We start from the raw sequence: 13,554 nt of genomic DNA, 5'->3' as shown, positions 1-13,554 counted from the left end.
CTCACCTGGTAACTGACTCCTTTGCATCTAGTCTCTCTCTCAAAGCTGAAGAACATATATTTACGGCATATTCTTATCTTTGCATGTCCTGGGACAGGCTTCCCATAGGTATATCTGTCACAAGATAAATGCACACGCATCAAGAGTGTTTCTGAAGCCGAGACTCACTGTCTTCCCACCCATAGTCCACACTGACAACTTGAAACTGACTCTGTCTAGTTTTGTAATGACAGCAAATATGGCCCATTATTACCACTTGACACTTTCTAACTATATATATTAAGAATTTAGGCCCGTTAAGAACCTTTTGGAGACATGCTTTCTCCTACCCCCTCTTGTTGTTCTATAAGGATTAAGTAACCAAATCAGGATCCTCAACTGATGGAGCTGAGATGAATGGGAACATGGGAAAATTACTATTTTTGCAAACATCAGTCTTTTGCCTGCTTTCTTATCATTTTTTCTAGGCTTGATTATTTTAAGGACAAGCAATGTGAGCTAAGGTGTGCCTCTTCTGTCTGATTTGGGCACATTTGCAAATTTCTCCAGGGCCTGACTTCCTGGGATCCCAGACTGAAATAGCAGTTTTAGTTGCTGTAGTACAAGATCCTTATTTATGAGGTACTGAAATGCAAGTAGAAAACCCAGATGTTTTATAATTAAACTTGGGTGGCAGTGGCTGGAGCTAGAGCCAGACTGGGAGCCATAACTTAGTGTCTGTGTTCTCTTTACACCAGTCACTGCTTCTTCTTAGGTACGTTTCTGTCTCCAAAGACCAGGACTCTTTACTGCCTCATACAACTGATTTTATCATTGGTGTCATGAGAAGTAGCATCAGCAACATATGCAGTGAGTGACTGAGCAGGAAGTGATGCTCAGTAAGAGACACAATGGAGAAAGGAACACCACAGGGGCCATTCCAGGTGGGAAGGACACGGTCTTCACATTTCTACATATTCTACAATGAGACATTGTCCCAGATGATTCCGTGCCCAAGTACATCCTTAAAGTTAGAAGAATTGAAAGATATAACTCACACTGCACATGCCGTCACATTTATTTTTTCGTCTTGCACAGAGATGGCCTTTGGGACCTTTACTTGAACTTTAAATCTGGGAAGCACTGTTGGGAAAGAGAAGGAAATTCTGTTGGAAATTTACTTTTCTAGCTGCTTGAATGGTGAGTCTCTACCCATTATTGGTGATTTCACATTGTCACGGTGAGTCCACCCTCCATGTAAAGTCAGACCACTGAGTGGTTATGGATTATATCATTTCTTTCAAATCACTGTAGTGTCTACTTAAATAAGAGAAACTAAGTAATTTTCTCCTGAAAATCCCAGAACTTGTTGGAAGGTCCATGTTGCTAGGTGGATAGCCTTAGCTTCTTTGAGATGAACCCCAGCCTTGCACATTAGGACCTCAGTTTGTTCAAAAGTATTCATCCTGTGATAAGAAGAAACTTATGACATCCGATTTCGCTTTGCAGTCCTCCCAAGCATACCGAATTCCTCCACAGTGAAGGAGTGCTCTTTCTTCTCTCCCGATTGTTTTTGTATCACTATCTTGTAGGAGCCCAGAATGGGCTCCAGAGACAGGCTGAAGGACAGTTGCTTAAGCCCATTCTCCGTGTTGATATTCTGCCACTGCATAATTCGGTTTGTTTTTGGATCCTGTGAAACAGGTTGCAGGTTTTCTAAGTCAATAAAGTATGAAGAACAACAACACATCTAAGACCACTGTGCTCATGGTGGAAGCATTTGGGAGCCTGCTAATATTCTTCTGGGGGAGAGGGAAATAAAGGAAACATGGTCATAACCAAACAGTTATCTCGAATGGCAGAAGGCTGCTGACCCACAGTAGTTCTACAACACCCCAGCATCAAGGTACTTTCAGTGGATTGAGTTCTCTCTGAATATGAACACTGAAGCTTCTTACCTCAATGTAAACCACAGGAAACTGAAACAAAAGGGAAAGCAGTGTTAGTTCAGCACAGAAGGCAGTGACCCCTTTGGCAAACCTGACTCCAAAACATTAGGATTCATATCAGTAGCATAATTATAGTTATGAAGTAGCCATGGAAATAATTTTATGGTTGTGGGTCACCACAACATGAGGAAGTGCATTAAATGATCACAGCATTAGGAAGTTTGGGAACCAATGGTCTAGAAATTTCACACAGGCAGCAGATTCCATACATTTATAGACTGGTTCTTAGCATGGTAGTTTCAGTTAGAATGGATGGACATAATCACCATTACGAAGTTAGTTGTAAGCCAATTAACCACCACAGAGAAATTTTAAGTATATGTTCTAGAACTACCTGAGTCATACAAATCACTCAATTGATAGGGACTGTGGGAAATGGAACTGTGGGACATTATCAGGAAGATTTCTCTGATGTGCTGGGAGACACACCCTGAGCCTTCAGAGTCTGGAGATTATAAGTTCACTGTTTAAATCAGGATATTTAATCCAGAGTGAACTGGAGTTATTAGTTTTAAATATATATTGGCATAATGTTCTTATGTTCAGGTTACCCTTGTTCACTCAAATGCTGATTTCTCTACCCTACTATCTGCTTTCAATCTAGACATTGCAATGTGACATTAATTCTAAGCATCTCCTGTCTCAAGTTTGTGTAAACAAGTCACTGTTCTCTGTATTGACAATAAAAGCCAACTTGCCAATGCTGCGCAGTACAGAGAATAGTGTGGGACATCCTGGTGTGATGAGGGGAAGAGAAAAGTCAGGCAGAGAGAATAGATCTGTTGGAAGAGGACCAATAAACATCAAGAAAATCAACTAGACCTAGGATATGATCAAAAAGCACGTAAAATTTGGTAAATCTGCATGGGAGAAAGCTATACTAGCTTGGAGTTTCAGGATGGAGTAAGTATTGCAGAGCATGTCACATTAGGCTAATAAAATAAGTAAATAAATCCTATTCTCTCTGTGTGGTTATTTGGCTATATAGCTGTTTAGGAAGTAACTGCTGCTTTACTAAAATATAAATTAATATTAAATATTAATAACTTTTAACATATATGCAATCCTAATGTATAACTTGGGGGTGTCCTGGGCAAGGCACTGGCTTCCCATTCCTCATCTAATGGGCTATAAAGGGATTAGTATGTGTTCTCAATGTACCTTTTGAAGAACTTTAACAGATGCCTGACTGTTGCCAGAGTAATATAAAGGAAGAAAGGCCCCAATAGCTGATCTTGCTTCAAAAGAGAATTGATGCTGACCAAGCCAAGAGGGGCATGTTCAGAGGTTTTGCAGGAGACATGGTTCTGAATGATTGGATGAAGTCTACACAGTAAAGACAGATGCTGACAAGGTCATTTAAGATTCTGTTGTAACTGAGCTGTCTGCAGAGGCAGGCTTATTTTAGGCTCATTTAAACTTGACCACAAGTTTAAAGAACACAGCCATTTCTCTCAGCTGATAAGGGAGCAGCTGATAAGGCAGTTGTAAGGGAGATTTAGTGACATAGGACTGGTTTCTGAAAGTACGGAAAGATAGATCATGACAATGGATGATGAAAGTGTGGTACACTTGTATGTGATGAAGGTCTATTCAGCTAGAAAAAGTGACATCACAAAATTTTCAGGCAAATGGATGAAACTTGAAAAAATTATACTTGTAAGCCAGGCTCAGAAAGACAACTGCTGTGTGTTCTTTCCTATCTGTGGTTCATCACTGCAGACATGTAGAGTTATGTGTTTGACCTGGAGCACCCTTGGAAGCAAGGAAAGTAGAAGAGGGTCACTGGGGTGGAAAATTCCTCAAGGTAGGAGAGATGCTTGATGTAAGTGACATCAAAGCACAGGTGGACTTAAGCAGGGATGATGTGTGGATGGGAGAGAAAAGAGGGGAGGGTGGGAGGGTTAGACAAACCTAAGGATCTATAAAAAAAAGCTATGTGGAAACTTACTGCTTTATAAACCGATTAAGAAACATAAGTTTAAACACTATTTACAATGTGAACTGGGTCCAGGACACTAGGCACCCTCCATTTTCTGCCTATCTCTCACCATGTGCCTTGTTTCCTGACCCTCTGAACTAACTGGCACTTAGGTTCTTCTTCTCTTTCCTACTCTCACTCTCACCTTTAGGTTCTGAAGAAGAGGAAGAGGGTGCAAACTGCAGTTTGAATTTTATAAGATCAGGATGAAGCAAGAAAGAAAGAGGCAGTTGTTCTCTTAACAGGCTGTGAAAATATCACTTGAGCCAGGCAGGCCTAATGGAATATACTTCAATACCAGCAATCAGGAGGCAGAGGCAGGCTGAGCTCTATGAATCAAGGCCAGCCTGGGCTATATAGCAAGTTCCTGGCTAGCCAGGATTACACAGTGAAATCATGTAAAAAAAAAAAAAGTCACTTGACATTGCAAAGTAAGCAAATCTGTGAAGTAAGAAATTTTCACTTGGCTACTGAGCTGTCATGGGCTACATCTGAGCAGGAGTTCTAGGCTATATCGATGAACCATCTTTGGTTGGTGTATCAGACTCAGAAAAGACCCCTGTGCTCAGATATTTTGGTTCTGTTGCTCTCCTTCTGGAGCTGCTGTCCTCTCCAGGTCTTAATATCTCCCCCACTGTTTCATAAGATTCCCTGCACTCTGCCCTAAGTTTGGTTTTGAGTCTCAGCATCTGCTTTGATACACTGCTGAGTAGTCTTTCGGAGGCCCTCTGGGGTATGCTTCTGTGCTGTTTCCTGTTTTTCCTGTCCATCCCATTTGTCTTTCTGAGCTGAATGGCTGTCTCTCTGACCAATCCCAGTCCCCTGAAATGGGAAGCAGCCTTGCCAGGCCACAGAGCAGGACAACACAGCCAGTCCTGATGAGACCTGATAAGCTAGCGTCAGGTGGAAGGGGAGGAGGACCTCCCCCATCAGTGGACTTGAAAAGGAGCGTGGGAGGAGATGAGTGAGGGAGGGTGGGATTGGGAAGGAATGAGGGAGGGGGCTACAACTGGAATACAAAGTGAATATAGTGTAATTAATATAAAATAAATTCATACATGGAACACAAAAAAATAAAAATTTAATTAAAAAAATAATAAATAAATAATAAAATCAACATTCAAAGTTTGCTCATTAGCTGAGTGTTGGTTATTTAGGAGATCTGATGATTACAAATAACATGTTCATACATGTCTATTTTATAGTATGTGTTAATTACTATGTAAAAATGTAATAAAATATGACATATATTAAAAAAAGAAATTTTCACAAAAGTAAATTTTCAGAAATGTCCTAGGTATGATATCTTTTAGCACTGTCCTGGAGGCTCTGACCTTTCTGGCCAGCAAAGATAACTGTTATGAAAACTGTGAGTGAAGAAGTAAAATTATTCCTATTAGACTAAGGGATGAAAATATTAGACCAGTAGGTAGTCAGAAAGAGGCAGCAAAAACAGATAATGAAAATGGTGGAATTTTGGCTTCCTCCACAAACTCCTGGTCTAAGATAAAATCTTAAAGGCCCAGCACAGGGCTCTACCTCCTAACGCTAAGGCACCTCTGTAGTGGACACACACACACATGTCTGACAGACATGATTCAAAGCCAAGACCAAGACAGACTAACCCTAAAGTCTCTGTCTTTCTTCAAATGGATCAATCCTAAATGAGGGAAGGAAGACCTCTCAAAGATCCTTAAGGACCCCAGCCTTCAGAGAGACAGAGAGAGAGAGAGAGAGAGAGAGAGAGAGAGAGAGAGAGAGAGAGAAAGAGAGAGACAGGGCTTCCTAGGCCCCACGCAGAGGGTCCTCCCACCCATGTGCCTGCTGTGTGCCTGTTTCCTCACCTCTGAAAAAAAATCCTTTCTCCACTGACTGCTTCTTCCTGCTGTGTTAAAGGTTTTACGTGTCTTTAATTCTTTAACTGGAAGAGAAATGAACCCTACACATTATTAGCAAGATCACTTTATAAATGGCACACAAAACCTTTTGAAATCCAAGATAAATCATTTTGACTGAAGAATTCATGAGGGCCCTCTGAAAAATCTCTGCCCTGCAGACTATCAATGTAGATACTGAGACTTATGGGCAACCTTTGGGCAGAGGGCAGGGAATCTTAGGAAAGAAGTGGGCAATAGTAAGATCTGGAGAGGACAGGAACTTCATAAGGACAACAACAGAACCAAAAAAAATCTGAGCACAGGGGTTTTTCCTGAGACTGCTATTCCAACCAAGGACTATGCATGGAGATAACCTAAGACCCCTGCACAGATGTAGCCCATGGCAGTTCAGTATCCAATTGGGTTCTATTGTAATAGAAACAGGGACTGTCTCTGACATGAACTGATTGGCCTGCTCTTTAATTTCCTCCCCCTGAGGGGGAAACAGCATTACCAGGCCACAGAAGAAGACAATGCAGCCACTCCTGATGAGACCTAATTGACTAGGATCAGAAGGAAGGAAAAGAAGTCCTCCCCTATCAGTGGACTTGGGGCGGTGCATGCAGGCAGAGGGTGGAGGAAGGGAGGGATTGGGATGCGAGGAGGGAGGGAACGACGGGGGGATACAAAGTGAGTGAAGTGTAATTAATAAAGAAAAATAAAATAAAATAATTATAAAAAAGAATTCAGCAAGATCAACATGGAAAATAAATAATTCTACACACAAAAAAATTCTTAATTGCATTGAAAATGAAGGCAACAAATTATAAATTCTATAAACTCCATTCATTAATGAAAACTCTGACTTGGGAAATAAGTCAATTAAGAATTGAATAGGCCTAAGAAGGACATTGCAAACTACTAGGGAATCTATAGAAAGAAATCTAAAATAATAGATAGATATATGTTCACTAGGCAGACACATGTGCTGTTGAATGATTCAGACTATTTTCAAAGCAATATATATGTTATTAAAATCCACATCAAATTTCTAGTCTGATTGTACAACTGCAACCTGATAGTAAAATCTATATCAACATCTCAGAGTAGTTGATGAAATTCTGAAGAAAGGGTTAATTCATGGAAGTGAATTTACCCATCATAAAAATGAAAGTGCTGTAACTATGGTGAATCCAGGAGGTGAAAGATGGGCGAGAGAGGCAGTTGGTCACATGTGAGCTAGAGCATAAGGACCTGGACTTCATCAGCAGAATCTACGTAACAAGCAGGTACAAGCGCCTACTATAGTCCTAGCTGGAGAAGCTGAGACAGAGAGCTCTAGAGGGGTCACTGGCCAGGCAGCCTAGCCAGACCATCAAGGCTAGGGTCATCAACCCAGGCTAGGGGAGACTCTGACTTAGAACTCAAGGTGTATGACACTCCAAACTGACACCCAAGATTGTCTCCTGGCTAGCATACACATGTTTATACACACATGTGCAGACAAGTGAACATGTTATTACACAGAGACACACAAAGAACTAGGAAGTGATCAACAACTGTGGTGGTATGAATGGGTTTGGCCTCCATAGACCAATGTGTTTGAATGGATGACCATAGGGAGTGGCATGATTAGGAGGAGTGGCTGTGTTGGAGTAGGTATCCTCTTGGTGGAGGAAATGTGTCACTGTGGGGGTGGGGCTTTGAGGTCTCAAATGCTCAAGCTACACCCAGTGTGGCACACAGTCTTTTTCTGCTGCCTTCAGATCAAGATGTAGAACTCTCAGCTCCTTCTCCAGAACCATGTCTGCCTGCATGCCACCATGCTTTGTGCCATGAGGATAATGGACGAAACCTCTGAAACTGTAAGCCAGCACCAAGTAATTATTTTTTGTTTTTGTTTTTAATATATAAGAGTGACCATAGTCATGGTGTCTTTTCACAGTAAACAATAAAACCTTAACTAAGACAACAACCTACACTGGAACTTTCAGTGTCAGAGCCTACAGAGATAGGTAAAGGGATTACGGGATTGTCCAGAAGAGCCATGTACATGTGTATACAATAAAAGATGGAACTAGAAAAATCACTATGCGTGAGGCAACCCAGACCCAGAAAGACAAACATGATATGTACTCACTTAAACTGGATATTAAGTATAAAGTAAAGCATAATCACACTGTCATCCACAGACCCACAGAGTCTGTGTAACAAGGAGGGCTTTACGGGGATGCAGGGATCTCCCTAGGAAGGGAAAATAGAATGGATCTTTTGAGTGGGGTGAGCGTGGAGGCAGAAAGGATCAAGCAGGGGAGGGAGGAAAGAAGAGAGAGTATTGGAGAGATGATGGGAACAGGAGGTATTTCGTGTGCAGTGTAGAAATCTATTGTAGTGGAAACTCCCTTGAACCTATGAAAGTGACCTCACTGAGGACTCCTATCAATGGAGGATTAGATGCATGAAAGGCCATCTTCTGTGACAAGTCAAGGCTCACAGTAGTGGGACTGGGCCCAAGCCACCCGAGGGAGTCTATGCCCCATACTCCCTGTGTGGCCAGGAATGAGAAGCTGGATGGCTGTATGGCTCAGACTCTTCTGCCTGCTCTTGGGAGCCCTTTCCTTTTACGGGGTTGTCTTACTCAGCTTTCATATGAGGGCATGGGCCTATTCTTATTGCATCTTGTTGTGCTGTGTTCAGCTGCTATCACTGGACAGGCTGCTCTTTTCTGAAGGGAAACAGATCTGGAGGAGAAGGGAGTTTAGGGGAGAGACTAGGAAGAATGGAGGAAGAGGAGGCTGCACTTGTGACAGAAGAATAATAGTAGAAAATAGAAAAAAATATCCTTGGTAGAATTACACAAGATTGGTTAAATAGAATGTTTAGACTTGCCAACAAATGGTGTCTATACTAATTTCTTATTTTCAAAGAAATAATTAAGTAAAAGTGGATTATTATTTTGTTTACTTTTTAACTAGTTCTTTGAGATTTTGTACAGTGTTTTAAGATGATAGTCAACCCTCCCTCCATTTATACTAGATCTACCACCCTTCCCTACTCATCTGACTTAGGGTTCTCTATTTTCTTTTTTTTAATTTCGCCCATTAATTTGTTTTGAACTGCCCATTTATTCTTAGATTTGTGGACTTCCACTGGAATATAGTTGACTTACCAGTGTCTGCCCTTGTAAAGACAACTGACTTTTTCCCAGTAGCTGTCAGTTAACAAGAACTCCTCAGCTAGGAGTGGGGCTTCATGTACATATTCCCTCTCCATGCTAGGCTTTGGTCGGGCTTGATAGTGTATGTGCTTGTGCCTGCTAACACAAGTGTAAGTACAAACGTGCAGCTGCCATATTGTGTTTAGAGGACTGTTCCCTGGTATTTATTCTGGCTCTGACAGTATTCACCTCTGTTTCTTACAGTTTTTTCTCCCTCTCTGACACAATTATCTCTGTGCCTTTGGAGGAGAGGATTTGATTTTGATGTCCAATTTAGGCTTTCACATTCTACAGTCAAGCTGGTAGTGACTGGAATCATCATCCCTACTGGCTAGCTTTCATACATAGAGTGGCAAGGAGATACTTAATCAGGAATCGACTGAAAAATAAGGACTTTCACATATAAGGAAGACATAAAATGGCCACTTGTAACTGAGAAAGGGCATAAATAGGCAAAAGATCAGAATCAAAACCAGATCAACTCATACTTTAGAAAGGGGCTGGAAATTAGAATATTAAGGTGGCATTTTGTCTTGATGAACCCACCAATGCCCACTAGTGAAAGACTTACCAACTCATTCAAGGGGTGTAGATTTTTATCCATAGAGACAACCCTAAAGTTGACTGGAAAAAAAGAGAGAGAGAATTTTCTAGTGAGGCCCAGAGACTCAGGTCTTCTCTGTGCCATGTTCAGGACGGCATCTTAAAACCTTTGCCCACTCTGCAGCTTCATACCTGACTGTCCTGGCTTGTACACTGGTTTGTCTGTCTGGAGAAAGACAACGCTTTCTTTGTTCTTCACCAGCACCACCATCTTTTTGCTGAATTCATGTGTTGGCCCTTTGATGTGGACAGAGAGGGACACCTTCTCCTCAGAAAGAGAAAGTCTGGGGACCTGAGAAAGAGAGGGAGATAAGACCCTTCACTGTCTGACCCTATGCAGCTCTTAGATTTCCTTTTTCACTTCATCTCCTACCACATCTCAGGAAGGAGATGGGTCACATCAATTTTTGTTTAAATGTTATGTGGAGGAAAAAATGTCAGAATTAAAAGTATGATTAGAAAACAGTATTTTATTTAACAGTGATTCAATGGATGCACCAAAACAGCCATTTTTATGGAATAAACATGATCTTGACTGAAAATAAGCTCCAACTCTGAAACTGATGTACAGGGAAAGACAATACATTAATGGTGGTAGAAATTAGGAAATGATATATTAGTGGTGGTAGGTATTGTGTCTTGAGGATAGGCCCTGACAAGAAACTAACACTTCTTCAGAAGAATTGTGGACCTTATTAGCTGAGTGTTACTTGAAAGTTTGTGACTCACTAGCAAAATGAACTACGCATTTGAAAAAAAATGTCTCTTTCTCTCGGTGGTTAAACTTTTGAGAAAGTTCAATGGGAAATTAGCATTTGCACAAGTGGGACCTTCCCATTTTGGGGTGTGATAATCTATGGTACTTTTTTATTGGGTAAATTTCTAAGTTTCTACTGTCTTGAAGTCACAGATATGTTTCTAGAGTGATCTTTTTTAGAAACCTGTATGTGTATTATAGATGCATATCAACACACATATGTACATATATGTATAAACCAATCAGAACAGGTTTCTGGCACTCACAGTAAAGGACACACAGCGGAACAAATCCTTGTTGACCACAAGCTCATTGAACAGGCTTCTGTTTCCCCCACTGGACTGCAAGGTGGCTCTGACCGTCACCGTCTCATTCAGATGGTATAGATGGAGGCAGATTTTCTCAGGGGTCTCAGTGAGGAGCTGGGAAGGGACCAGCACCATGTACTTCCTGGAAAGGAAAGAGTTTGGGCCAGCACAGGACAGATATCAGTGTTTAAGACTGTAGTTTCATCACAGTAACCCCTGTCATCATATTTCTACAGCCTGAGATGGCAGTTGACAGCATGATACAGCAGAGTGGCAGGACGGTTATCGATGTTTGTAGTGGTGATAACTCAGCTTCCGCTGTGTCACCCACCAAGGCAGGTTCAGGGGACAGGTAGGTTGTCCCTGCACTAAGCAGCCAGCATTCAAGTTTTTGCAGGTTTTTCTTTTCTTTAAATGAAGATATGGAGGGAATATTTATATTTTCCAGAAACATTCATCAGATCTGTTCTTCATTACCATTTTTAATTCTTGGGAAAGAACTCAGTACCCTGTTTTTATTTTGGGGTACTCTTCATCCTCAAATTTATAATATGACTGTGAAATTCAGAGTTGCATAATTCACTTATGTTACACTTGAGCATGAGTGAAAAGCTCTCTGTAGAAACCATTCTTTATCTTTTCCTAGCATTACAGATTTTGTTTCAAAATATCTAAAAATCTATGTGATCACTGCTGTACCACAGTATCACCAGGTTCATAAAAGTATTTTTCTAATCTCAAAACAAAAAAAGTCACTAACAATGTAATTCTAATAATGTGGATACTTTGGACACCAAACAAGTTCTACTGGTAGTTTAATCCAAGCCCTTGATCCTAACAGGAGTGTTGTTATAGGACACAAACATCCACCGAGTTCTGGTGTGCCCAAAGTCTCACCTGCACCAAGGTTAGACTGTAGCCTATTCATTTCCAACCAAGAGTCCCAACAGTTTAAATGGTCATTTTCAAAGTGAGTAAGAAGGTTCAACAAATAAGATTTTTTCTGACTGCTGGGATTTTAGATATTCCTGGTATCTAGGAGGAATGCTGTTCTAAATCACATAGTACTGATCGCTTTAGAGTTCTAAAAACAAAAAGATTATACATAGTCATGTAATCCTAGAGTTGGGAAACACACACACATATAATTACTGTTTGTTAATTTTATAGCAAAAAGACTTTGGGGAGGTTTTCCGGAGAAGGGACTGTGAAAGGAAAGGAATGGTTTTGATTGGAGGAGGAAAGATATAGGAGAGTCCTTGGTGGTACTCACGGATCTGAATGGATCGAGGAAGCAGAAGGCAGAAAGACAAGAAGAACTGAAATGAGACATGGCAGAGCCTGTCTGTTCTTCCACATGGTGTAGGAAGAAAGGACAGGAGGACAGGGCTTATGGTGTCCTCTTCCTTAACCCTGTTTCTAGAGATTTCCCCAATCCACCCTGGCTATTTATGAGTACTCTGTGCTAACAGGAAGCCAAAAGTGTCTAAATGGAAGAGTGGAATTTTTGCAAGAGTTCTTTGTTAGTCTCATTGCATTCAGTGATGGCCTCTGGACAACTCAAATAAATTACAACAGTCTCAGGAAAGGTGCCAGATGGTGGATGGTGCTGGTAAAGGGTCAAGGCCATGCAAACCCATAATGCACATAGACTCTGCTTGGTGTGAATTAGAGAAGGCTTTCTCAGCCTTAATGACCAATAAATCTTTGCAGTACATGACTGTGCTGTGATTGTGTGACATTTGTCACCTCACTGCTTCTACTCACCTAGAATCTCTTAGCACTACTTTGAATGAGACCTCTCCATTTCTCTCTTTCCTCATTTGAGAGTAAACAGGAGAAGTCCAGGTTGGAGATTTTCAGTGTCTATCTGATTATTCAAGAATCTGTTTTTATTAGTCTTTTGTGTAAAAAGGAATACTGTGGATACTGAGAAAGATAAAAATATCACCTATTACAAGTCACTGTAGTTAAATCTTCTTGTTAGAACAGAAGTCCACAAATTTCATATAGAGGCACACTTGCAAAGTCTTATTGCTGTGGGTTGCTAGGGAGCCAATTACAGTCTGTGCAACTAAAGGTGGTTGCTTCAAATGCTGAAGTGATTATTATTCAGGATGCAACTCAGTTCCTTTGGAAGGACATTAAGGTATGTGTTGGGAAGCACATTAGCATTTCTATTCTAGATCATAGGGACGTTGATTTTTGCAAAGATCCTACCACACTGATTTATTAAGAAGGTTAGTATAAGAGAAATCAGTTATAATCTTGAGACATTAAGTAAAAGCAATAAACCTGCTAGAAGGGGATTAGGGTAAGCATGTAAAGGATAAAAAGAAATACAACTTCTGTATTTCATTGATTGACCTCTGAACCCTAGTTAATCATCAATAGGAAGTCTCACCAACTCCTGAACTGGCCCTTTTTGTGCAAATTCCACTGAAATGATAATTACAATTTTTCCTCTTAACTTCCTATTCTTTATTTTTTTTAGCATGACAATGCATAGCTTTAACTTCCTGATAGATGATGGTAGAAATGATCGACACAGAAACATTGACAGGTTCTAACAATGTAGGATAGTATCAAATAGCAGGACATGTAATCTGAGATGGTGCATAACCCAGGCTCAGAACTCACAGAGAACTTCTTGTTAGAGAGCAGACATGCTATCCTAGTTATTTGAAGTTTTAAAGTAGACAGAGGAAGTAGGGTACAGATCTGAATCTTGAGAAAGCTTATGGAATGGGTCTAGAGACCAGAGCAACATAGGCATGTCTGAAATGGAAAGACTTTGTTGGAATAACAGTGCTGAGGTAAGCC

The 13,554-nt window shown here is 40.8% G+C and overlaps 1 protein-coding gene across 2 annotated transcripts in view; it reads right to left on the bottom strand.

Moving 5' to 3' along the window:
* Window positions 1–12,179, bottom strand: part of LOC110544939 (murinoglobulin-1-like) — a 55,580-nt gene extending 43,401 nt beyond the window's left edge. The window contains exons 1-8 of one of the 2 annotated variants that reach the window (XM_060384151.1): window positions 12,005–12,179; window positions 10,690–10,873; window positions 9,799–9,958; window positions 9,635–9,687; window positions 1,938–1,958; window positions 1,504–1,672; window positions 1,038–1,122; window positions 6–114 (exon numbers count right to left, since the gene is read on the bottom strand). In XM_060384151.1, the coding sequence (XP_060240134.1) occupies window positions 6–114; window positions 1,038–1,122; window positions 1,504–1,672; window positions 1,938–1,958; window positions 9,635–9,687; window positions 9,799–9,958; window positions 10,690–10,873; window positions 12,005–12,090 (867 nt within the window). In that variant the 5' untranslated portion in view covers window positions 12,091–12,179. The remainder of the gene's footprint in view (window positions 1–5; window positions 115–1,037; window positions 1,123–1,503; window positions 1,673–1,937; window positions 1,959–9,634; window positions 9,688–9,798; window positions 9,959–10,689; window positions 10,874–12,004) is intronic. The other variant, XM_060384150.1, reaches the window with a different exon arrangement.
* Between the last annotated feature and the right edge of the window lie 1,375 nt (window positions 12,180–13,554).

The sequence above is a fragment of the Meriones unguiculatus genome, chromosome 5, assembly GCF_030254825.1.
Source record: "Meriones unguiculatus strain TT.TT164.6M chromosome 5, Bangor_MerUng_6.1, whole genome shotgun sequence".
In the NCBI taxonomy this organism is placed as follows: Eukaryota; Metazoa; Chordata; class Mammalia; order Rodentia; family Muridae; genus Meriones; species Meriones unguiculatus.
This window is presented reverse-complemented; position numbering and strand designations above follow the sequence as displayed.